The sequence below is a fragment of the Motacilla alba genome, chromosome 15 (assembly GCF_015832195.1).
Source record: "Motacilla alba alba isolate MOTALB_02 chromosome 15, Motacilla_alba_V1.0_pri, whole genome shotgun sequence".
Taxonomy (NCBI): Eukaryota; Metazoa; Chordata; class Aves; order Passeriformes; family Motacillidae; genus Motacilla; species Motacilla alba.
The window spans coordinates 12,848,714-12,874,965 of NC_052030.1; the positions used below are offsets into that span (position 1 = coordinate 12,848,714).

The window sequence follows — 26,252 nt, forward strand, 5'->3', positions numbered from 1 at the left end:
GTTGGTGCCTCCCTGCACTCAAAGCTGGCACTATGGGATCTGCAAATTTACTTTTTGGTGTTTAACTATCGAGTTTTAAATGCGTGGAATGGTTTTTCAGATTGAAAATGCTTTGTGCAAAATTAAATATCATAACATCTCGTTAGCAAGAACGGTTTCCTTCACGTTTCCATTGGGAGGTCAGCAAGCCCACGCTCATCACTGCCCTGTTTTCCTGCACAGCTGTGCTGAATTGTGCTTTAAATTATCCCATCCTAAAAACGCCGTTCCCTTTTTATCAGTCGAGGAACCTTTATAAGCATCCTAAGAGTCCTTGAAGCAGTTACCTCTGAACAATTACACTGGATTGGTGTAAATTTCCCATTCTGTTTTTATGGCCTCTCTGAGGCGAGCTGGGATTTTATATCCCTACTTTTTCCTAGGGTCTGCTTCTCCTGACAGATGCTCGCTTACATCTCCCAGGAACTCTAATGAGAGGCAGGCATATGTCTGCTTCCCAGCCCAGGCCTCCTCGTGCTCGTTGTGCATTTATTCCTTTTCCTCCTCCAGCCTCCGTGCAGCCGGAGCAGGGAGCTAGGGCTCCATCCCGAGCTGGGGTGGCTCCATCCCGAGCTGTGCCTTCCCCTCGCTGCCCTGCCCGTCTTCAGCCAGCTGCAGATCGATGACAGCAGCTTGCTCTTACAGTTTAAATCCTGAAAGAGCGGCTCTGGACGCTTTAAAAACGTGCGGTAATGACAGCAAGCTGTGACTGCACTCAGGGTTGGGTGTAGGATCCATCTCCGGTGGTCAGCTGCTGTTCTTCCAGGTTTCCATGTGCCTGCCGCCTCCTGCTTGCCTTGCCTTGCTCTCCCATCCCAGCACTAAGCTGCCCTTGGGAGGAGATTTAATTGTGTGAACGTCCAGAATGTCCTGAGCGGGAAGGGACCCCCAGGGATCCCCCAGTGCAGCCCCTGGCCCTGCACAGACACCCCAACAGTCCCCCTGTGTGTCCCTGGGGGCCGTGCCCATGCCCTGGGGAGCTCTCCCTGCACCCCGAAGCAGCGGTGCCTGCATGGGGGCAGGATTTGCAGCAGCATTACACACTGCAACGCTGGGTCACGAGGTGCTTCAGGGGTGGTCGGTGTGTGTGGCAGGTCCAGGGCTTTGTGGACCTTTTGATGCCCACAGGTGAGCACACAGGGGTTCCCTCTGCCTGTGCCCTGCACACCTGGGCAGGTGACACAAAGCAGTTTATCTCAGGGCAGGCTGCAGCACCGATCTTTTGGACTTGTCTCCTCGATGGGCAGGTAGAAATTCCCCCTCCTGCTGGTTTCCCTGGTGTTTGATGGTGACTGGAGCCCCTGGGCAGGTGATAGCACAGAACCAACCCTCCCTGTGAGAGCTGGGAGGAGCTGCAGGGCTGGAGCTGGTAGCCAGCAGGAGGGGAGCTCAGTGCCTGTGCAGGCAGCCTGTGCTGGAGCTCCCTGGGTGTCTCGTGAGACCCGGCTCTGTGGTTTAATCCTGCCTTTATCTCTCTTCTAAGTGCTTCTGATATTATAGGAGTTGCAAGAGATCTAATTAGCTAATGCTCCTACACGGTGTTAGATCCCCAGATAAAAGCCTGCCTAGAGGCCTGCAGAAGGTGCCAAGAAAGAGTTTGGGAACTTTTGTGATGCAGGGTGTCTGAGATTAAGATGGTTTGGGATGATGGGGTGACTTCCAGTTTTCATTCTCAGGTGTTTGCTTATTAAAAGGAGTAAACAGCTGCTAATTAATGCAGGCTGTTCATATTGCTGTCTTAAAAACCTTTTCCTGGTTTGTTGAGAATGTCAAGAACTGCTTCTAAGTCAGACCTATTTAAAGAGTAGTGTGTACTAAGCCATTCAAGACTGGCTTTGAGTGTCAACTCAAAAACATCATGATAAAAATCCTTTATAATAAAGAAAAGGTAGGGAAAAATCACTGCTTATTTCTCACTTCTGTGCATCTGAGCTCAAACCCTCTCTCAGCCCTCAAGCAAACAATATTTTGCTGCTCAGCTCTGGGGAGGTTGTTCATTCCCCGTGGTTGGAACTGTCTTCTCCAAAGCCTTGACACAGCCCTGTTGAGAAATTTGCCTGCTTGGCTGCAGTGCTCGCTGCCATTAATGCAGGAAAATCATTAAGAAAGTGGATGGAAAATGCAAAGCTTCTGTGCTTCTTAAATCCCCTAATCCTATTTTGGGGACTTAAATGGTGAATAGGCTTCAGCCTGGGGGTGTTCAAGGCAGTGAATGGCACTGTAGGTGAGTCACTTCAGGAGCAAAACAGGCTGGGTTTGTTCTGCTGCAGATCTGTGCCATCGTTGGCCTTATCCCACCCTGCAATGGACAGGGAAATGCCTGATTTCTAAAGCTTTCTGGAGGTGCTGCATCATCCAACCATATTCGCAGAATATTTGATGTTGGCACATAAAAACATTCTTATAAAGGGTGCCACAGGTGTCACGAGGCACTGACAGCTTCGTAAATTGAACAACTTGCAAAATAAGAGTGGAAATGACAGTGTCAGTATCAGTTGTAACCAAAACCAACAGGTGAGTGTTGTGGACAGATGAAGCTGTCAGGAAGCTTGCTCTGTCTGTTTGTGTCTGGGATTGCACAGTGGGTCTGGGAAGTGCCTCTGCCCTGCAATTCTTTATCTGCTTGCGTGGCTGTGGAGTGTGATGAAGGAAAACTTTAATTAATAATATCTCACGCAGGCATTTCATGGCTGAACTGGTGTTGCTTAAACTCTGGCACTGACTTGTTCTGTGGTCTTTGCTCGGGGAGTCCAGTAGCAGGAGAGCCTTCCTGCTGTCAGTGGGGAGACTCCCAGCTCGAATGGTAACACTGGATTTCATGGTGTCCGCCGCAGCAGAGCAGAGGAAATCAGGTGTGCTGATCCTTTATTTGCCATTCCGACGCTGTGACCTTGGGAGAGCCAACCCTTGTGAGCTCCCTGCCCTCTCCAGAGCAGTGCCAGCACGCCTTGGATCATTAACAACAATGCTTTTCCTGCCTGCAAGGGCTGCACCTTTGATAATCATCTAGAAATAATATTCATATGGATCATACTTGAATTAGAGCCTTAGCAATGAAAAGTCAGCACCAGCACCAGGAACTGCCTGTACTCCAACCCCTCTGCTTTTTATTTATGTGCATTGGATTTATCAAGCACCTTCAGGGGAGACAGGAATGCTGAAATGCACAAATGCCTCCAGCTCTGCTTGCATTGCTGCTTCCTGCTGAATGGAAAAAAATGAGGTGTCTGTGGAGGTGTTCTGCGTGCTGTGTGCTCCTGATTTTCCCTTGTTCCTCGCTATTTATACAGTCACAAAGCATTTGATGGGAATATGTCAATCCTGGGCCAGGGTAATGGACATTCCATTACTTTATCTCTGCAGACATTGTTGGAAACTCGAGGTGTAAAATCTGATTCATTACCCAGATCCTGGAAGGGAACAGGACATTAACCGTAGCCTGGCTTGTTAAATTTTGTTGCTCATTGCCCTCTCCATTTATTTAATTATATTTCTGCTTCCCACTCAGAGGATCTGCAGGGTCCTTTCAGTGATATGTACCTGTGGAATGTGGGGCTGACGTAAACCAGCTTTTGCTGTCAGAACACTCACAGGGCAGAGTTTTTTCATGCTTTGCAGCTCCCGTGTTTGCTGGTTCCAGTGGTTCTGCAGAAGGTGCCCCATTTCCCACGTGCACAAATGGCACAAACACAAGCTCCTGGTGGGAGCCAGCAAATAGGCTCCAAGTTACATGTTTCCTGAGGAATCTGATATTAGCAGTACAAAAGGGGGAGGATATCACTTTTCTGTATTTTATTACAGCCAGTGGGGAAAAAAAGAGGCAAAAAATGGTAGCAGAAGAGCTAATTTAAGAGGCAGTGATGTGCTGTGCAGTGCTGAGTGGTTTGAAGTTGTATCAGGCTGTTTGTTACAGACCATTCCTGTTCCAGAGCGTTTCAGAGACTCCCAGTTCCCTCCCTGCTGCCTGGGTTTTGCATCAGCCACCCTGGGAGTGTGGAACAGCAAACCAGAAGGCTCTTACCTTTGGAGCTGCTGACCTGTGAGTCTGGAATCAAAACAGACTCGATGGAAATGAAGCTCTTTGGGCAGTATTTTAACCGGGCAGACCCACTGCCTGAGTGTTGTCAAGAGGAAAATCCCTCTTGCATGTCACGACCTTTTAGTGCAGTTCTTTTTTTCCAGGTTGTTCTGAGTTTTAGACTTAGCTTGGTGCTGAGACGAGCATGGCAGGAAACATCAATTTTTACTGAGCCTGAGTCAACTGCATTTCTTGTCCAGGAGCTGGCATCAAAGGTGCTCCAGTGTAAAGGTAATCTCAGTGCCTGAGGCTGCTCTGTGCTTTTTGTACTTGCAGTGCTTCTCACTGCTCTGCCCTAAAGCTCCTGGCTAAGAAAGGCTGAGGCAGCTCCGAGGCAGGGGGGGGACTGCCTGGGGAACAGAAATTCAGACAGAAAACTGCCTGAAGCACAGGGGAGCCTGAAAGCAAAGCTCCAAAGGCTGCAGGGGTACCAGCTTTGAATCGATCCACCCTCCATAAGACGTGTGCTGTTAGCCTCCTCTGCTCCTCTGCCTGTGCAGTGGTGCAGCCAAAACCCAGTTATTTCTGTGGTTATTTTCAGTTATTTCTGTGCCTGCCAACAAGCTCAGTGCAGTCTGCAGGATTTTAAGTTGCTTTTTAACATCAGTGGTGTTCTGAACACTCACCGTTCCTTGGGAGTCTCAGTCTCATTTATTGTTTTAATAGGAGCATCCTCTGCTGCAGTTGAGGGGTGGCACGAGGGCTGTGACTGTGACTTCACGTTATAAAATGATCTTTTGAGCCCTTATTTTATATTTACGGAGGAAATTGCCCCAAGAATTTGAAGGATAAACTCAAAAGAGGAGAATTTACGGAGTTCTTTTTTATTTCCTTCCATCCCATGAGATTAGGGACCCCAGATCACTGCGTTCTGAACTGTTGAAATTAGCAGTTTTATTTTTAAAAAGTCTGTTGTTTTTGGGTGCATCTATTTTAGACCACCCCCTGTGAAACACTTTACAAGAACATGTGCACTCGTGCCGTGATTTCAGTTTTATTAGAAAAACAGCAATACCAGAAGAAAGTCTCTTGCCTAAGGCATATTCCATATGTTACTGCTCAGTGCTTTATTTTCCAGGCCTGTGAGAGACAAATGCACTTATTCCATTAATAAAGCCAGTGACTTAAAGTGCAGCCCTACCCTGGGAAAAAAAAGAGAAATGTGAGGTTCTGAGCTGGTTTTCCATCAATAGCTCCTGCTCTGAGTTTGCTGGGGTTCCAGATGAAAAGGTGGTGTTGTTTTCCAGCCGTGGCTGTGCCAGGCCCTTCGTTGCAGTTTGGAAATCACAGCCCAGACCAGCCCTGCTCTGCCTCTGCAGGGTGACTCCAGGATTCCAGGGGTTCATGCTGTTTACTGCAGCCTCTTTTTGCGTGTGTACAGAGGGCAAATCCTCCTCGTTGAAACACACCCTGTGCTCAGCCAGGGCAGTGCAAACACAACCTCTCTGCTTTTCTTGCCTCGCAGGAGTTTTAATGCAAACGCAGGAATGCAGCTTTGTTCCTTTCAACCCCTCTCTGATGCAGCAATGGTTTCATAACCCCCCAGTTCTCAGCCCTCTGCCTTATCTTTGAAGGGAAATCTCCCCTCTCCCTGGTGCTGAGGTGGATTTATTGCCTCTGAACCCCCTGTTCTCCTCAGCTCAGCTCCTGATTCCCCCAGGAGCTCTGGACAAACCACCAGAGGATCTGACCTGCACTGGGGACATGGATTCATCCCAGGGCCTTCCGCTGTGTGAACAGCAGAGGTGGAAATTAAAATAAAAATCAAAAATGGGTCATTGCTCCTCTCAACGCCGCCCTTGCAAACAGAGGCTGGGAGATCCCAGCGAGGAGGGTCTGCTGGAAAAAGCCCAAATAAGCAAATTCCCATTTTCAAACACATTCCAAAGCATTAAAGAGTTGTGAGGGGCTGATGTGCAAAGTTATCACTTCAAGGAGGGAAGGAGGAGTAAAAGCACGTGGTAGGGGCAGTGTTGGTTTTCTGCATCGCTCGCAGTAAAATCTTTTTTTAAAATCACTGGTCTAATGGGATTAGGAGAGCAAAGGTTCTTAAAAATTAGCGAAATTGGATTGAGAGGGTTGGTAGTGAAAGACTAAATTAGATGACGACTAAAAGCATGCTTCAGTAGCTGGATTTGGGCTGGCTGAGGGAGGCAGTCCTTCAGCCCAGCCCTGGATCTCAGGTACCTCTGGTCAGACACCCCTGGGGCAGGTGTCTGGAATTGTCACACCCAGCTGAAGTTCTTACTCCAAATAAACACTCCCAAGTGTTCACTTTGATTTTTTTTTTTCAGATAAGTTCCACTGCTGCTTTTGCATAACAGCAATTACACATTTTGTTGTTTTTGATATGCTGAAAGGGTGGCCTTAAAATTTCCTAATAAGGTGTAAAATGTCCTTGTAGCCTATGACATAAAATGAAGTCAGGGGTGATCCTGTGCACTGGGACACTGCTGTGGGTGGCTCAGGATGACACCATGGTGATGTGGGCTCATTGCAAGGCTGGCACACGCTCTGCATGTAAACCCAAGGCAGCTCTGCTCCATGCAGTGCAGCTCCACTCTTGATATTTATTCAATTTACTGTTCCTTTGTGTTGAAAACCAGCGCTGACTCTCCTTGTCAGTGACTGAAACAACAGGTCTCTAGGACTGGGGGAAATTTGCAGCTCCAAGTGTAAATGGGTAATACCTGGAGCTTGAGAAGTTTGATCCAAACAAAAGCAGGGCTCTTCTGGCAATTTGTGATGTGAATTTTTCCCTTTCTCCTCCCTTTAACAAACCCTTCTGGGGTGTAAACTCCGTGATAATGCATTAGTGTGACAGCACAGCAGAGCTCCCAGCTTCCCTCTGGAGGCTGTTCCTGCTAACCACAGCGACACGGTCCGAGCTCCGATCCGCTTCGGGTGCCTTGTCACCTCTGTGGGAGCTGGAAATGTGCCCACGGTGACATGGCTGCGTTGGCATTGCTGCCAGCAGAGCAGGGCTGCATGTCCCAGGGCCACTGTGTGATGTCCCAGTGCCACTGTGTGATGTTCCAGTGCATGTCCCAGTGCCACTGTGTGATGTTCCAGTGCCACTGTGGGATGTTCCAGTGCTACTGTGTTGTCCCAGTGCCACTGTGTGATGTCCCAGTGCTACTGTGTTGTTCCAGTGCCACTGTGTGATGTTCCAGTGCATGTCCCAGTGTCACTGTGTGATGTCCCAGTGCCACTGTGTGATGTTCCAGTGCCCCTGTGGGATGTCCCAGTGCGTGTCCCAGTGCCCCGTGTGATGTCCCAGTGCGTGTCCCAGTGCTCCTGTGTGATGTCCCAATGCCACTGTGTTGTTCCAGTGCCCCTGTGTGATGTCCCAGTGCATGTCCCAGTGCCCCTGTGGGATGTTCCCTGGCCCAGCAGTTCCTGCTGAGAGCTCCTCAGCATCCCAGGGATGCAGCCCTGCAGATCCCTGGGGAGAAGGGGCTGGAATTCTCAGGGAGCTCGAGGTGCTGAAGGCCTGACCTGGTTTTCAAGCACAGCAAAGCAGACTCAGAGCTGGCCCTGAATTATGTCTGTGTGGCACTCCTGTCACTGGGAGAAGACTTAGTACCTGATGGCCAGTCTTGCCCTCTTAATGTCAGTGCCATGAGCTGTGTCAGCCCTAAAGGACACGAGATTGAGAGCATCAGTGTCTTGCTGGAGGGAAACGTGTGTGGAATTCTGTAGAAAGATCTGTGAGACTCGGTAATTTGTCTCTCCTCCTGGTGTACTCTGAGTGTGAAAGTGTCTGCTGCTCACAGGAAAAATAAATGTATAATTGCACCATCAGCTGATGAAATCAAAGTGAAATTGCTGGCAGCCTTCTTCCTGCCCTCCTTGTGTTTTTCTAGCATTAACATTCCAGCTTTGTCACTTTTGATCAAGGGGAGATAAATCCTTCCTTTTGTAAGGAGCAGAAACACTTTCCCTGGGTACATAGAATAATGGCCTCCTCTGTATATTATTCATATTCCTCTCTTTGTACTTGTCATTTCTCTATACCCTTGGTTGTTGTATACCCCATAACTCTTGGCCGTTTTATCCAAGACCTTTCAGATGAGGAAGTGCATGGCCTAGGAGGCAGGGAGAGCTTTGCTAAGGCATTCAGTGAGCTGGCACATTGAATGTGCAGCTCCTGTCCCACCACCCTCGTGGCTGCTGAGCAGCCTCATCAGCTCCCTGCTCCACGGGGACTGCTGCTGAGCATCCCCCACTGCCACAGCCTTGGGAGCACAGCCAGAGGGAGAGAGAAGGCAGGTGTTTCTGTTTCTCACCTGTGTCTGACCTCAGGTGTTTCTGTTTCTCACCTGTGTCTGACCTCAGGTGTTTCTCCCCTGTGTCCAACCTCAGGTGTTTCTCCCCTGTGTCTGACCTCAGGTGTTTCTGTCCTGTGTCTGACCTCAGGTGTTTCTCCCCTGTGTCCAACCTCAGGTGTTTCTCCCCTGTGTCTGACCTCAGGTGTTTCTCCCCTGTGTCTGACCTCAGGTGTTTCTCCCCTGTGTCTGACCCCAGGTGTTTCTGTCCTGTGTCTCACCTCAGGTGTTTCTCCCCTGTGTCTCACCTCAGGTGTTTCTCCCCTGTCTAACCTCAGGTGTTTCTCCCCTGTGTCTGACCTCAGGTGTTTCTCCCCTGTGTCTAACCTCAGGTGTTTCTCCCCTGTGTCTGACCTCAGGTGTTTCTCCCCTGTCTAACCTCAGGTGTTTCTGTCCTGTGTCTCACCTCAGGTGTTTCTCCCCTGTCTCACCTCAGGTGTTTCTCCCCTGTGTCTGACCTCAGGTGTTTCTGTCCTGTGTCTGACCTCAGGTGTTTCTCACCTGTCTGACCTCAGGTGTTTCTCCCCTGTGTCTGACCTCAGGTGTTTCTCACCTGTCTGACCTCAGGTGTTTCTCAGCTGCATCAAGCTGAAACAAATTGATTTCCATCCCTGCAGTTAGTTGCTGGCTGGAGTTGGGTGAATTGAAGTGACTTCTGGGGAGAGTCATCGAGGGGGAAAGAAGAGACTCCCCAGGAGGTGGTGTAGGGAATGTGACTTCTGCTGATCTGCAATCCTCATCCTCACAGAGAGGGAGCCATGAACACAGTGAGACTTCCAGATTATTGATCTGTTTTCTCTTGAAGGTGTTTTATGTTGGTTTGGCCACATCATGACCTTAATATCTGCATCCAGGAACAAGCTCTTGCCTCTGGCTTTCACCGACAGCTGCTTTTCTTTTGATACATCCCAGAATCTTCCTGCTGATTCCTGTCGTATGTCAGAGGAGCTCAGCAGTTTGTTGCCCTCTCAAGACTTCACTGTGTTCACTGTGGCTTCAAGAGTTCTCCATTCTCTTGAAGTACAAGCCCAGCCTCAAAAAAATAATTTGAAAAAGAATCCTTGAAACGTGCTGTTGAAATAGCCCACGGGAGCTGCTGCTCTTGCTTGTGTCCAGCAGTGGTTGTTGAGATAATATCGATGATCTAAATGGGCCTGGCAAATCAAACGTGTGAAAGCTGGTCCAGAAACTGGTGGTTCCCAACGTGCAGACATCTGCCCCTGCTCCTAAGGCAGGAACCAACTCCTGGGGTGGAAGGCTCCTCCCTTTCTCCCTGCTTTAGGGACATTTGCCCCTTCTTCTTTCCAGCAGCTGATCTCAGCAAAATTGTTTCCCTGAGGGAAGAAGGAAACACAACCCTGGTAGCTCCAAAGCTGCGTTCATAGCAGCTGCTGAAGGGGGACTGAGGATGGGATTAAAACCACAAAGGGACTGCAGGGGGAGATTACTTCAGAAAGTCACTTGGGGTCTGGGTAATAATCCTAATAACCACTGCAAACAGTAAGTATTTTCCTCAGCACTGCTGTTGCTCTGCCAGCTGGGGGAATGTCACAAATGTGCAGCTTAGAGATTTTTCTGGTAATAATAGAAACTGGATATAGTAGGGAAATATAATCTCAAAGCATTTACTTATCTAAAAAGTGTCCCTGGTCCTGTAAAATAGATCCATGAGCTTGTGTTTAGCGTGTGCAGCTGAATCTGTGCTCTGGATTCACCCTGCTGGGGTTTTTATTTACACAACACCCATCTCTGTCTCTCCTGCCTCTCTCAGCAGGCATGTGTTGGTGTGAGGAAGATTATTGCAGCTGCCTTTGTGACAGCAGAGCAGGCAGCCTGGTCTCCAGTGTCTCCCCCTGTGATGAATTCATAAATGAGTGTTCACCCAGATACTGATCCCACGGCACAGGCTGTCCAGGGATTTTACCTGCATGTGATTATGCTTCAGAGTGCCTGAGATGGATCTGTCACTCACCCATTCGTTTGTTTGAGTTTCAAACCAGAGAAGAGCTTTGCTGCTCGTTCACCCTGTAAGGAAAGGGAGAGCTGCCCACTCACTGTCCCCATGTCAGCTGAGGTCAGCATCCCCAGTGCTTGGGATGAGGAGAGCAGAGGCTTTAAAGCACTGCTGCAACCCCCTCAGGCGCTGCAAGACTTTGGCCTTCTCTGTAATTCCCTTGCATTTCTTGTGAACCCAGATTTTTTGCTGGTTCCATGGGTGAAAGGTACAGGGCAGTGAAAAGAGGGCTGAACGTCCTGGCCTTGTCCCCTGTCTCAAGCCACATGTGGTAATTTAATCAGCAAACCTGCTGGTTAGCAGGTGCACTGTAGATTCTGGGAGGGAGCCCTTCCTGTGCCACCCGGGACAGGGTTTGTCAGGAGGGGATCTCCATCCTTCCAGCCCAGGAATGGGGTTTTCTGTCCTGAGATGCCAGGCTCAGGTGCTGCAAAAAGAAGGGATTTGTGTTCTTGAAAACACTTCTCTTCTGCTTTCAGTTTTCCCCCTTCTTCATTTCTTATTAACTGTGAGGATTCTTTGCCAATGGCACTGGGAGCTGGGGCTTGAAAACCCATAAATATCCAGCCCTGCTGTACTTGGTGTCAAAGGCAGGGATTTGGCACCAGCTGCTACATCCACAGGAGTTCCTGGGGCTGGGGGCTGGGGACAGAGGAAGGGAAGGTGTGTGTTGAGCTGGAGCTCTCTGGTGCATGGTTTTGCTTTGGGCCCACCTTGTCTGCTGCCTTGCGGCTGCTCTGATCGCTCGGGCTCAGTGGCAGTGGGTTTGCCACCAAAGTGGCCCCAGAAGAGCAACCATCCCAGGCAGAGGGGGCAAGGAGAACTCGTGGAGCTTTGCAGGAGCTGCCTGAAGGTGCGAGCCTGCTGCAGGTGAGGCTGCTGCCCTGAGCAGGCATCTGCGAGCCCCTGGCTGTTCCTCTGCAGGCAGGAACTGAGCTCAGTGCAGCAGCAGCAGCTCAGTGACAGCTGCTGGGAACTCAGGAGTTTGCAGGGTTTGTCTTTGCTGCAGGCAGGATGTTAGCAGGTTGTAAATTCAGATTGGCTTTCCTTGCAGCTTGGATGGCAAATCCAGATTCTCTGTGTTGTGTAGCTCCATCCTGCTTTTATTTATAGATTTTTTTAGGATTTCCCCACCTCCCCACACTCCTTTCCTAAGGCCTTGATAGTGCTGTTGAAATTCAGGGCTGGAGAAGGCAGCTTTGCCATAGATCTGTTAGGCTCAGTGACTGACTGTGCCTTGAGTAGGGTTATCCAAACTTCACAGAAAGCACCTCTTTTTGCCTTCCTTTTAAAACTCAATAATGGCATACCTGACTCCTCAAGAGGACTGGAGATGTTAACAAATAGTTAACCACAGATATCAGCCCGAAACCCAAAGAACTCTGTCCCTGGAACATCCCAAAATACATTGGATTTCTTTTATGGAGAGAAAAAAAAATTCTAAAATACAGCTGACAGCATCCACCTCGTGCCTTGCAGCTGAGCTCTTCAAAGCTTCCTAAGGGATGTGAAGCACCTATTCCTATTGAAATAGAAGAGAGCTGATTTTCCAAGGGTCTCAGGGAATTTCAGTTATGTAAGAAACACTGCAGAAGATCAGCCCTTGAGCTATTTTAGATCCCAGGACTCCTCGCTGGCAATTTGTAGAATTTTGATGGACATGAAAGTCACCGAAATATGCAGTTTTGGGGGATGAATTTAGTCCAATTTGCCAGACTGAGGAGGTTTCAGAAATACTGAAATGTGCCTCAGCTGCTCCCTGCATTCAAGAAGCTTAAGCATTCTGGTTTGGAGATTCTTAAAGGATTTTTTTACTGCATTTTCAAAGTGAAATATTTCCATTTGTTTTGTTTTGACGTGTTCTCTTTTCCAAAGTAATTCCAAAAAGACCAACCTTGTGGTCTATTGGAAGTGAAAGGAAAATTGTAAGGAGTGAAAAGCAAGACCTGTGCACCTGGTTTATCTGTTTTGACATTTTAAAGGCTGTTTTCTCTTTTTCTACAAAAGTGGTTTCCTGAAGGCCTTTTCTGGATACACTACGAGAGAGAAATGCCTGAAGCAGAGAGGATGCCCTGAGCAGCAAGGCCTTGCTTTCACTGGTGGTTCCTGCGTGGATGGCCCTTTGCAGCAGCTCCTGAGTTGGGAAGGAAATCTGAACTGCTGCTATTAGCAGTGATTTATTACCTAATCCATTCAGTACCTACATCCTGCAGTTGAGAGAGAGCTCTCTTTTCCTGCTGACGTGGGCTCGTGGCTTGTAAATGAAAATTTCTGTAGGAAAGAGGTGGCCACAGAGAGCTCTGGTGGCCATCTGCGTGCTGGAGTGGGATGGTCAGAGAGGGATCCTGTGTGGAGCCCAGTGGGAAGCTGGAGCTGATACCTGATCCCCAAATTCCCTCAGCTGGGCCAAGCCACTCAATCACACTTACCCTGTCTGTGTGTTCTGCAAATTAAAGGATCGTATTTGAAAGGCTGACCCAGCTAAGCAGGTCGTCTTCTGCTCCACTTCTGGCTTCTCAGCTTTTCATGAGTAATGTTTTGCAGGCAGATGTTTGTCCTGTTCCTTCAGAGCTGCTGTGAGATCTAGCAACTCATTGCATACAGAAAGATGAAAGGAAAAATATTTACTTAATAAAACAAATATTTTTTAATTGCTGTGGTCAGCCTCTTGCCTGGCTTTTATGGGTTCCTGCAGCTGGCTTTAATCTCCTGATTTGCTCTGGGAACAAAGGAGGAGAGGAGTGAATCATGGCAGGAAGAAGCTGAATTTTTTCTGGCAGAACTCATGAAGTGTCGAGACTTGCTGTAACGTGCAGCCCCGCAGCGAGCCACCAGGAGAGCTGTCCTGGGCTTCAGGAGCCGCTGAGGGAATTTCTGACAGCCTGACCTTTACAGCCAGAAAAGCCAAGGGCTCTGAGCGAGAGCTAGCAGAGAGCACGGGGAAACAGCGAGGCTCGGAGGAGACTGACCAAAAGGGGTCAGCATTTGTTCAGCTGAAGCTCCAGGCTGGGGGATGCCAGGAGCTGGGATTGCTGAGGAGCAGGAGCTGGGATTGCTGCATCCTCTGGGACAGCCCGGGCAGGAGCTGGGATTGCTGAGGGGCAGGAGCATCCTCTGGGACAGCCCGGGCAGGAGCTGGGATTGCTGAGGAGCAGGAGCTGGGATGGCTGCATCCTTGGGGACAGCCTGGGCAGGAGCCGGGATTGCTGTGGAGCAGGAGCTGGGATTGCTGTGGAGCAGGAGCTGGGATTGGTGTGGAGCAGGAGCTGGGATTGCTGTGGAGCAGGAGCATCCTTGGGGACAGCCCGGGCAGGAGCTGGGATTGCTGTGGAGCAGGAGCTGGGATTGCTGCATCCTTGGGGACAGCCTGGGCAGGAGCCCACCGAGCTGCTGCTGCCCTGCACTGGAGTTTGGGATCCTTGCTGGGACAGCAGGTGGGCGCTGCAGAGACTCCGAGCAGTGCCCTGCCCTGCAGGCAGGCTGCTCCACAGCCAGGGACACGTGGCATTTGCCAGGGATGGTGATAACCCATGGAAGGCAAACAGCCTGGCAGGAAACACAGGGCTGAGAGTCTGGACAGCTCTCCAGGCACTGCAGCTCACTGGGTATAGGAATTGAGTGCTGATTTAGACTCTCTAGAGCAGCCCTGCTGTGTGAGTGGTTGGAGTGCAGGGTGAGCCCAGGTGAGAGGTGTGCCATTCACATTCTCTGAAAAAACTCCTTCACCCAGGGTTTTTCTCCTGAGAAGCTGAGAAGCCTCAGAAAATAGTAAAACAATTCTTATCTCATTTGCTTCTCCTGTGTTTGGCTCATGTAGAATGTGTTTAAAAATTGTTTACCCACAGGTGGTTATTTGATTAGTCTCCAGTGTAAGTTGTTTTAACTCATTGGCCACCTGGGGCCAAGCTGTGTCAAGACTGAAAAAGAGTCACAAGTTTTCACTATTATCTTTCTAACATTCAGTAAGTATCTTTTCTGTATTTAGTGGAGTATAATATAGTATTTTAATAGAATATAGTATCATAAAATAATAAATTAACCTTCTGAAAACATGGTCAGAGCATTCCCTACAGATACAATAGAGAGGCACCTGCTGCTGCTGGGGGCATGGCCCTGTTCCCCCCTCCAGCCCCCACTTCTGCCCTTCCAGGCACTGGCACTGCTGCTTCCCTGCTCCTGCGCCGAGCCCCAGCTCAGCCCTGCTCTGGGTGCTGCCAGGCTCAGGGCAGCCAGGACCTGCCCAGCTCCCCGTGCTGCCAGCCTGCCCAGAGCCCAGAGCCTTCCTGTGCAGCTCCTTGTGGCCAGCACGGCACCCCCAGGCAGAGCAGCTCCCTGGCTCTGTGCTCCGAGCATCGTTCCTCTGCAGGGAGAGGGGGGATGCTGCCTGCTGTTAGCACAGTCAGCAGAATCCTGCAGGTTGGGAGCTCTCAGCACCCTGCCCTCTCCATAGCACTGCTGCAGGTAGCACAGCCCTTCCATGGCACAGCAGTTCTGCAAGATTAACGTTTAAATTTAAATAGGAAGCTATAATTTGAGCTGCATGAATCGTAAGTCACATCTCCAGCTCTGGCTGTTGCTGATTCAATTGCCTTTTGGTTGCTGTCTTTAATAGCTGTACAGTATTATATCTAAATACTGCTGACATTTCTTGTAATTTGAGGATATGAAATGGAGGAACTAGATTTTCATCTGCAATTGATCAGAATGCATTAATTAGAAGCATCATTTCTAGATTTGACATGTTAGGAAGGTGAGGTGCTAAATGGAAATCTTTGTATATAACTGAAATCTTCAAGTTGAAAGTGAAATGTTTGCTTGGAAATTGCTCATTTGCTGTGTGATTGTGTGAGTAAATAAGTGCTTTTACTTGGTCTCGACACAAATTAAGTAATGATTCCTAGGTAAGCTGCTGGAGACTCTGTAATATCTTTGAGATGCTGCTTGCTCTGCTTGCCAGCAGAATCTCTTAACTCTCCCTTTGAGAGATTTAAAGAGAGACAGTTATTTTGAGACAAAGCTGAGGCAGAGATTTCCTGTGCTGTGAGTTAATAACCTCAGAAGTTCGAGCAAGAAAATCTCCCCTTGTTGTGGGTGCCATGTGTTCAGAGAGCTTGGAGTCCCTTCCCCAGTGAGGGCTGGAGCTGGGCTCTGCTGGGCTGGGCTCCAGCTTCCATTCAAGCTTTGCTTTCGTCACAGAGCAAAAGCTGGGCTTAACTTCCAGCTCACAGACCATCACCTCAAGTGAAGGAGCTGCTGCCCTGAGGTTTAGTGCATTTTTAGTTTAGGTTTAGTGACACTCCCAGGAGGTTGTTTAGAATAACGTTGGAGGGAAGATTTTGCCTCCACTTCGGGTGGAAGTCCTGACAAGCTGGTGGAAGCTTGCAGGCCACGGAGCTGTGCAGAAAAGCCCCTGAGTGAGGACAACCACCTACCTGTGGATAAGCAGGAACAGCAAAGAACTTCCCAGCTGCAGTGGGGAGCCCCTCACCGAGCAAACCTGGAGTGCCTCAGCTGTTTGTCCTCTGCACTTATTGTCACCCTGGAGTAAACACAGTGCGTTTATAAATACTGTCAGGTTAGCTGGGTAAACACAGGAGGCTGTCCAGGCATTTGGCCTCCAGGTCCTCGGTCTTGGGGTTTATTGAGGTAGTATAACTTACAGATTTTTATGTACAAAGTTGGCACTATTGATTTTAAAAAAAATGAATATTTAATCACAAGCATCCAACAAGGTCAACAAATCTTTGGTAAGTAATTAAATAGACTTTTCCTTGCTAGCACTCAAACACCAAGTAAATAAAAACTGGAGTGAAAACATTTGTAGCCTATGTACAGATTGCATTTGGAAATGTGTGGGGCTCAGTTCTGTCTGACTTAATTCTGATCCATCCATTGACCTTGTTATATAAAACTCAATGCCCTTTTTGGAGGGAGAGTTGCAAATTGTGCTTCTGCATATTTATTTCGGAAGCTCAATCTTCTGGGTGTTCATACCCTCATTCCAGTCCTAAGTGCAATCACAACATTGATTTTTCTCACTAAACATAACCTACTTTACCCTGGGATGGAATTTTTTTTTTAATGGGCTTTATATAATGGCATATGTGCAAACCACTCAACTTAATGCCCCATCCTGTAGTTAATTAACAAAATGGCATTGCAGCCGTGGTCTGGTCCTCTGGCAGTGTGTCTGACCCTAACCTTGGCCATCCATCCACAGCGTCCATCCTAATTAGCAGGAGCCCAGCTATTGACTGTGTCAAGCTCCGTGGTGGAAAGAGCAGTTTGCAGCTGCTGACAGAGTTGTGATTCTGTTGAAAATCCAGGCACGGGAGCCTCCTTTTGAGTGGTGTTTTGTCATTTCAGAGCCTGTCTCAAGGAGCAGCTGAACAAAGTATAAACAATGAGGTTTTACTTCTCTCCAGTTGCTAAATTGCAGTGTCCTAAAATACATCCAAAGATCTCCTAAAATACAGATTGCCACAGAAATACTGATGGATTTACACAGCCTCAAGATTGGCAAGAGTGTTTTATAAATACTGGAACGTTTATTTATTGTTCATTTATTTGAACTGTAATATACTGGAAAACCTAATGGGACTCAAAGCTTTAATGAACCTTCAGGAATGAATTTGATTCTTCCTTTGCCTTTCTGTTTTTGCTTCTGAGTAATTCAGCTGAAGGCACGAGAGATTCATCAGGCTACTTTTACAAGAGCAAGGCAGCATTCTCTAAAGCTCCGTGGTGTTTCATGTTACAAATGAGAGAATTAATCTTTTATGCTTTTATAGTGGGAAGAAAAAAACCACCAACTTTTCCAATACCTTAAATTAATTGTGTTTTGTTGAAAAACTGCAAGGAGACAGGTACTCTCAGTCATTCCTAACGACAGCTTTTGAGTGTTTTATTGGCTGAAGATGCAAAAAAAACAGTCTTTTAGAGAAACTTAGGTGCCAAGTCCTCATAAATGTCAAGGAGATACCAGCACCTTGCTAGATGATGATTTCTGCCCAGTAACTAACATTTTGTGTTGCATAAATATTTTAGAAAACTGTGATTTTTAAGTTTGGCCTCCGTGCTGTGGTGACCTGTGATGCTAACTGGAGTCAGGCAGCCCTTTCCCTTCTTCCTCTGAGCATGAGGCCACACTGCTCTCAGGGCTGGGAGCTCCTCAGTGGCCTCCTCCTCCCAGATACTCATCGTCCTTTTGTCCCTCACTGTCTTCAGAAGGGAAGGGCTGCATAACTCTACATCTTCCCCGTTCCTGGTGCTTTGTGGTAGGGCTGAGCATCAGCACTTCAGCATTCTGCACCCAAACAACACCCTTGCTGAGAATTCTTTGTACAAATGCTCTTTAATTAGCAAGTGTTCTGTAATTAACCTTCCACGCAGTTGTTGCTGATGTTACTAGCATCACTAGATGAATCCAGTTACCTTTTCCACAGGGCATAACAACTGAGAGTGGCAGAAATCTGCATGCTCTGAGAACATCTCTGGGTTACAAGGTTGGGTTCAACCAACAGCTGCATTCTCTCCAGGCTGGAGATTTCAAACAGGAATGTGCAGGAAAGAGGAAGTTGTCAGGCAGAGGAGCAACAACCTGCCCACTGATACCTAGAAGGATTTCATCTGGCATAAAAATGGCTTGTTAAAAAGCCTCCAGTGGAGTATTGCTCTGTGCAGTGATGAGGCACAATTTTATCTTGATACAGACAAACATGCCAGAGTCCTCTGTGTTGGGACAGGCTTCTCTTTGGGAAAAAAAATATTGTCTGAATAAAGAACCTTGAGTGCAGGTTTTTGTACAGGTTCAGTTTGACCCCTGACTCCAGCAGAACATAGAAAGGCCCTGTCCAAAAATCGTGATGCTGCCTCAGGTCTGCATTCACGATATCACCCTGCTGCTTACTGCTGGATTAGAAGCACATCTGACACTTCCCTTCAGACTGCTCTGCTGAGCTTCCCGTGCCTGAGCTGCACCCAGAGGTCCCCGAATGAGGCTTGTAAACCTTTCCCCGTTGCTGTTTCCCACAGGGCAAAGGTGAAGAAGGGTGTGAACATTCTCGGCGCGAGGACGAGCGACCCCCGGCAGTGGGACGTGAAGCAGGAGGTGGGCAATGGTGGGAAGCACTCCACCACCACGGTCCTTTGTCAGAGGATAGCCCCAAGTTCAAGGAACAGGTATGAAACCTCATCTTCTCGGCACATTAAACTCATTTATGTCCACGATACCGTTCAGGGCTTGAAAGACATAAGGCTCATATCAGCACTGCTCACAGCTATTAAACCTGCAGCCTGGAAATGTGGAGACACTCAGGGTAGCTGTGGTACCATCTGCTGACCTACAACGGGTAATAAAACTCATCAGTTCAAAGGAAAAAATTAATAGAATACACCTACGGTGGAGCTGGGGGGTGGTGTCATTTTGGCAGCAGTATGGATATTCTTAATTCAAAGGGTTTTACAGAACCTTTGCTTTTTCTGCCTTGGTAGTTTTGACCTTGTTTCTCTGAGCAGAGCACAGCCTCGGGGGCTGGTTCATTGAGCAAGCACTGAGTTCTTCCCGTGGGCCACTGTGCAGGGCAATTCAAACCCCCAGTGGGTAACACAGAATTATCCTCTGCAGCAAACTGGGGATTCTTCCACACCTGGAGGTTCCTCTGGCCTGCTGGGTGCCTGCCTGTCACTGACATATTTTATGAAAATCCTTTTGCCAGGATTTTTGTCTCCTGAGAAGCTGAGCAGCCTCAGGAAGGAAATGCAAACAAGAACTCTCTGCTGCTGTGGGATGCAGCAGGTGCTGCCTTGGTTGGTCCATGGAGGTGTTTCTAATGAATGACCAATCAAGGATGCAGCTGGCTCAGGCTCTGCTCAGTCACAGCCTTTGTTATTCATTCCTTTCTGTTCCTGCCCAGCCTTCTGATGGATCCTTTCTCCCTGTTCTTTTAGTGTAGTTTCAATATAGCATTTTTAATATAATATATATTTCCCCTTGGTGCCTGATCCCTCCCTGTCTTTATCTCCACCCTGAGCCTCTCATTCTGTCTTTTCCTCCCTGTCCAGCTGAGGAAGGGAGAGATGGAGCTGCTTTAGTGGGTACCTGGCATCTAAACAGGGTCAACCTGTCTCAGGACTGGCAAAAGGAAAGGAAAAATGCATCATTTGAGGCTGCCAGGAGTGAAAATTAAACCAGTTTGAAAGGGAGGACGTAGCTGTAGAACAGCATGCAGCTCTGAGCAGATTTGCAACTGCAGAACTATAATAGTCAGGTTATCAAACCCCAAATTAAATCTCCTCGATCCAATTTGCATGAAGTCTAATTAACCCATAAAAATATTTTTGGCACTAATTATGCAAATAAAACTCAATGTTTTAATTAATGCCTCTCTCATTTGTGCATGTAAATAGTTGCTGTCTTCTGAAAGCATGATGAGCCTTGGTTTGAGTGAAATGTTTGTGTGCAGGGAGGAGCTGGGTAGGGAAAGCTGAGGGGCAGCACACGGTGCAGTGGGCATTGCCGAGGCTCTGGGTGTCACTTGGAGCCCTCTGCACAGAGCACAAACCCTCCATTAGGCTAATTTAATTAGGTGGAGGATTGTGAGTCCCTAATGGGAATTTCCTGTGCTGCCAGCAGCTCTCCCAGGCTGGTTCAGCAGGGTGGGTTCAGAGGGATGTGCAGGTCTGTACTGAGGTCAGCACGGGTGTGAGGAGCAGCTCTGGAGTGCCAGCACCAGCGCTGCCTCATCCTCCCTGCAGCAAGCTCAGCCAGCTCACAAACATGTTGGTTAATTTGTGTAGTAGAAGGAGTTTTCCACTGTGTTTGCTCAGAAATCTCCCTGCTGCACCATGGAGAACCATTGCACTCCTTTCCCTTCACGCCCCTAGGGACAAGTGCCCACACTCAATAAAAACACTGATTTTTGTTTCCAGCTTTCCCTTTCTTGCACGTTTCTCTGTCATTAGTGTGTGGGTATAATTACACTGTAAGCACTTTGAAAGAAGCAGTTTGAGTCTGAATGCAGCAGCAGCTAATACACCTTTCACATTAAATAAATAATAGAACACAAGAGATATTTTAGATACATCACATCAGTAATTGTTTACATTACCTTTGGAGAATTTAAGTGGGTCATGCTTCTTTACTTTTTTAAGAAATACTTTGTGGTGCTCAAGCCAGGAGGCAGAGTTTAGTTTAAAATTATTCAAAAAGTCTTTGCAACTATGGCAAGTGACTGCCAGCAGCTTGAAATCAGCGATGTTTGTGTGCCTCATAATGCAGTTTCTGCTGAGACTCGAGTCGCTATTGATGAGGATAACAACAGTGGTGATTAGTGAAAACAAGGCTTAGACAACTGCTTGGTTGCTTGTTTTCCTTTGTGGCTTCTGGAGGTTTGCCGTGTGTGCTTGGGCTAGACAAAAAAGGATATTTTTGGTTGGTCCTGGAACCAGTTCCATCTCCCAGTGTTGCCTGGTTTGGTCCAGCCTAAGGCTCGTGTGGTTTGTGAGGTGCCACACTCGCCTGAGAGCAGCCCCAGTGGAAGGGCTCTGGGTAGTTTATTTATTTAGTGGAAGGGCTCCTGCTGTCTGGGTGGTTTATTCTGGACTGCCCCACGGGGCAGGAGAGCTGTTCCAAGGCAGAGCAAGGCCATTTGTGGTGGTTGTTTTTTAAGGTACCAAACTCTAGTGTAGCAGAGCTCTGGCTGCTGGCTTGCTGCCGGCCTGGGGGTGAGGAGCAGGGAGGGAGCAGGGGATTCCTTAGGCTGGCTTCTGTGCCAAAGCCAAAGCACCAGAGCATCCTGTAGCTGAGTCTGATCTAGGCCTAGCTCCTCCTGCTGCTGCAAACCTGGGCTGTCCTGGAACAAGCTGCTCTCGGGCTGGCATTTGTGCCCTTCGTGGGGGCTGGAGTCGCCCAGCGCTGGCATTTCTGCCAGCCAGGCACACAGAGTGTGACAGAGCAGAGAGACTCAGAAACACTGACAGCATGGAAAACTGCTGTGATGGAGCACTTCATCCTCTTGGCCTGGAACCTTTGGAGAGGCCTGTGGGCTTAGGGCTCTGCAGCCATCTGTCTGATACAGAGGCAGGCTGGGGAGGAGTGCTTCCAGATGTTGTGCTGATGTTTCAGGCCGTGTCACAGCCACTGACTCCCTCTCATGTGCGGGTTCTGTTGGGCTGGGCTTGTTGTGGCTGGTTTTGAGCCCTGTCTGGGTGTCTCTGCATGCCCATGGAAACAGTAATTACATTACCAGGCTGTGTTTGGTATCATTAGCACGTGGAGGAAAGCAACAAAGCCGCTGCAATTCTGTGCAGATCCCTGCTCTGTCTGCTAGCACCATATGCTGCCAAGGGATGTCAGTGAAATCAATTCCCTTGTGATTGAAAAACAAAAGTAAAGTGTGTATGTACAGCATGAGTCAGGCTTGAAAAAGTGTGAGCCATGTGGAGAGTGTCTGCCTGTAGCAGAACACAGCCAGCCTGTGCCCAGGATGTGAACAGACAAGAGGAGTCACACATTATGAGCAGGGAAGATGTTATTAATTATTTCAGAATCTGGGTCACCCTGGCCTGGCAGTTTTGGGTCAGAGTGGTTTGCAGAGCTCAGCAGAGTGGCAGTGGTGCCTGCTGACCTCAAAACCCTGCAGCCCAGGCAGAGAGCACGGTTCTCACAAGGATTCAGAGGTTTAGTGCTTGTGGGTCAGGGGTTTTTCATGCCCGTTGTTTATCCTTTTGGCTGATAATTGAGGCAGGAGCAGAGCTGAGGTGGCACATGCCACTGCTGTAGGTGCTTGGGAGATTGTGCGTGTCTGCAGGAGGTCACACCTGTGTCTGCAGGGACTGAGCTGTACAAACTGCAGAGGTGCTTTGGGAGGAAGGCACCGGCGATGGATGTCTTACTCCATTAAACCAGAAACAGAAACAATTTCCATTCATCTACAAGAAATCCACATATGAGCAGGCATTGTATATAGATACATGAACAAAAGGGGAGCTCAGGAGAATCTCCACTGGATGTGGGGGGAAACGCTGTGACAAAGGATGAGGAAAAGGTGCTAAATGCCCTCAGCTGAGCAGAATGAAGCCTCCATAATTCAAGGGAAAACCGGGAGAAGAGCCTGGAGGTGTTGGCTGGCAGCTGGCTGAACATGAGCCGGGTGTGTGCTCAGGTGGGGCAAGAGGAGATGCCTCAAATTGCACCATGGGAGGTTTGGATTGGATACGAGGAAAAACTCACCACTGAAAGGGTTGTCAGGCACTGGAACAGGCTGCCCAGGGAGGGTGACCCTGGAGTGTCTGGAAAACAAGTGGATGTGGTGCTTGGGGATGGGCTCTGGTAATGGGCTTGGCAGTGCTGGGAGGATGGTTGGACTCAACGACCTTATTAAAGTCTTCCAACCTCAATAATTCTGTGATTCTGGCCCCTTGTTTGCAGCATTGTGCACATTTCAGTGCAGCCTTCTGGGCTGCTGGCAAGTGGCTGGAGCAGCCCTGGGAGCTTCCAGCACGAGTCATTCTTGTGCTGAGCATCTGTGTGCTTCCAGTGCCACTGGGAACGCGCGTGTGGCTGTCCAGAGCTGCTGCAGGAGCTCCAGCCGAGCCTTCACCTGCTGCTTCAGCCATCCTCCCCCTCCCTGCTTTCTCATCTCGTCTCCAGACAAGCTGTCTGTGCTCTGGGAGGTTTCTCTTTGGTAGGATGCCTGCTGCAGGTCACGTCAGGGCACAGATGTGTCCAGCAGGCAGGGGAGGTGCCAGGACGCGCTGGGCAGCTGCACACAGCCAGGGGAGCAGCCAGCTGGGCTGGGACAGTGTCTGCTCCGGGGCACACAAGGCTGGGGGTGGAAGGTGCCTTCCCAAAGGAGCCTTTCACATGGCTCCTCTTCTGCTGCTTTGGATGGCAGCAGTGCTCATCAAAGGCCTGAGCCAGGAGGAGGAGGGAAGATGGAGCATGAAGGACAGAGGATGAAGTACGGAGGATGGAGGGTGGAGGGTGGAGGATGGAGGATGGAGGACAGAGGTTGGAGGAGGAAGGATGGAGGATGGAGAATGGAGAAGGAAGGATGGAGGAGGGAGGATGGAGGATGGAAGACGAAGGACGGAGGATGGAGGATGAAAGATGGAGGAATTTCCTTGTTGGATTTCAACAGAACCACTGTTAGACTGAGCTCTGACCATTCATAAAATACTCCGGTAATCTTCATACATAACTTTAAATAGTATTAGCCAAGGAGTAAGGCATGCCCATGAGATTTTTTATCTAAGAGAAGAAATTAATTAGCAGAGATGAGATAAGAAAATGCATTAGAGATCTAGCCATGATCTCTACAGAACTTTCAGTTGCAATAATTGTTCTTTTTTTTTGTTATCTACTTTGGAGTTCCTGGGTCTGCTGAGAAGCAGCAGGGCTGAAGCTCCAAGAGAAAGGTCGTTCTTCACATATCTCTTGCCCAAATGAAAACATCAAATCTGTTTGCACAGCAAATTTGTATCGTTTGGAAAAGCTTTTTACATGCTTATCAAAACCAAATGCTGGAGGCTCAGTCAATGCCTGCAGCAACCCAGCCCTGCTGAGAGCTGCAGCCCGTGCCTGCCCTGCTTTCCAGGCAGGTTGGATGAATTGTTTTATTTCATTATAATGTAAATAGAGCAGAGCCCACACAAACAGAATGGATGTGCAGTCATGGAATAAAGGGACAACAGCTCTCCATCCATCCAGATTGATGGACAGGTTCAATAACAACTGTAACTCCTGATGCCCAGGGTCAGAGGATTTCCTGACTCTCTTGACAAGGTAATCATTTCTCAAGAGCGACCTGCAAACACTCAGTCTGCCTTTCAGCTTTCCCTTGGGCTTGGGAAGATGTTCTGAGGCGCTCCTGGAGTACGCAGGAGGAGAAGCTGCCAGTCCCACTGGGCCACCCTGCTGCCTTCTGGCCCCTGGCACACAGCAGTGCCCATTGCAGTAACCTGTGACTCACAGTGAAGTTCTGCCCGAGAATCCTCTTGTGATGCAGCCCATCCCTGGTGTGACCTTCTGCTCATTTCCTCTCTGCACTCTGCTCTGGGGCGAGGTCAGCCCTTATTGCTGTGTGACACTGCTTGCATGGCCAAGCTTATTGTGACAGAGCCTTGTGATTTGGAGGCAGTGGAAGATAAGAGACAAAAGATGCAGGATTGGGGAGGAGGGATTTGTGAGTGTGTGTTTTTTTCTCCCCCTGCCTTTGAAGCAGAAACATCTGCTGAGAGCCACAAACAGCTGAGTTCAGCAATACCCCATCACGCTGCCAAGCAACTCTGCTTTCCCCTGGAACTGTCACAGCGCACAAAATAAATCAGTCAGGCACTAAAGAATGGAGGAAATTTAGGAAAAAGTGCCAAAAGCCAAACCTTTCAAGAATAAAGTGAATAAGAACTTTGTAAGTGTTCAGTGAAGCGAATTGAAATATGTTTCTTACACATGTAAGCCCTCTGTGCTTGAGGAATTTTGTAATAACAAAACTCCTCTGAGCTAAAGACACTCAAAACTGGTGAGGAGAGACCTCTGGAAAGCTGGCTACAATATCACAAAAGACAATTAGATTATTTAAAATATTTTTTCCATCTCATGTCTCTGTCAGATCAGTCACAGCTGACCAGCTAACAGTGGTGAACTACCATCATTTATCTGAAACCTTTCCATTCCTCACACAAAATATAATATATTGGACAGCTGAACCATTTGTTTCTGCACTGGCTTACTGAGATTTACTCTTGCAATCAAAGTTACTTTGGTTTGATGTGTTACTGCCTGTTTAGAGTACTGATAAAAATCTCTATTTCTTTTGTTATATAATAACAGGGACTGCTCTATGGAACAGGTGGAAAATTATTACAAAAATGCAGAGTCCTTGTTGTGAATCACACAAGTTTAGCAAGCATGGTTAGAAAGCCAGTTGGTAGGTGCTGCCTGGGGGGATTTTGGGCTGTGCTGGTTTGAGGGGCTGATGTGCCAGGTGATGTTGGTGCATCCCTCCAGGCGTGTTTGCTCCTCTGGTTCTCTCCCATCTCAGGCATAGAAAACCCTGCTCTGCAGTTGTCTTTGCAGAGGGATGTTGGGAATTGCTGGGTTCTGTCCTACAGCACTCCAGGACTTTTGTAAGTGTCCCCTGCACTGCTGAGTGCTGTCCCCCTGCAGCAGGGTCCCAGGATGTGGCACACAATAAAAATCACACCCCAAACCTGGGTGATTCTCTGTCTCTGCCTGCAGATGGCTGAATGGATCCTCTGCAGGCTGGCACAGGGAAAACAGGAATTTGTTGCAGAATAGGAAGGGGCAGGTGTTCACTAGAGGTGCCCCAGACTGCAGGGAGCAGCAGCAGCATTGCCCTCAGACACTCCCAGCCTGGGAGCTCTGCTAGCAGACACAGCACTCAGTGGAGTTCCAGCAGGACAGAGCACAGCCCAGCAGAACCCCTGGCTTCTGACCTTCTGTGGGGATGGATTCCACCAGCTCCCCCTGCACGTTGTACACACCAGAGCAGGGATAGTACATGGCCTTTAACAAGCCTAGGAAGTCAAAATCTTGGCCTGTTACAGAAAAGGCAACTCCTGTAGTTTAAGGAGCTGTCTTGTGTCAGAGATCATTGCACTGAGAGAGGAGTTACTCTGTTGGCTTCTATAAGTCATCATTTGCAAATCATAATTTATCTCCAGCTCAGGCTGCAGGGAGGCCTCTGCTATGGCACGTTCTGGGAATGACAGAAGATCTTGGGTTTTTTCACTGTCACTTCGTGGTGAATATCAGCAAATAGTGACATTT

General features: G+C 48.6%; 1 protein-coding gene across 3 annotated transcripts in view; it reads left to right on the forward strand.

Moving 5' to 3' along the window:
- Positions 1–26,252, forward strand: part of TMEM132C (transmembrane protein 132C) — a 172,423-nt gene that overhangs the window by 82,043 nt on the left and 64,128 nt on the right. For all 3 annotated transcript variants that reach the window (XM_038152356.1, XM_038152357.1, XM_038152358.1), the window contains exon 3: positions 18,494–18,640. In XM_038152356.1, the coding sequence (XP_038008284.1) occupies positions 18,494–18,640 (147 nt within the window). The remainder of the gene's footprint in view (positions 1–18,493; positions 18,641–26,252) is intronic.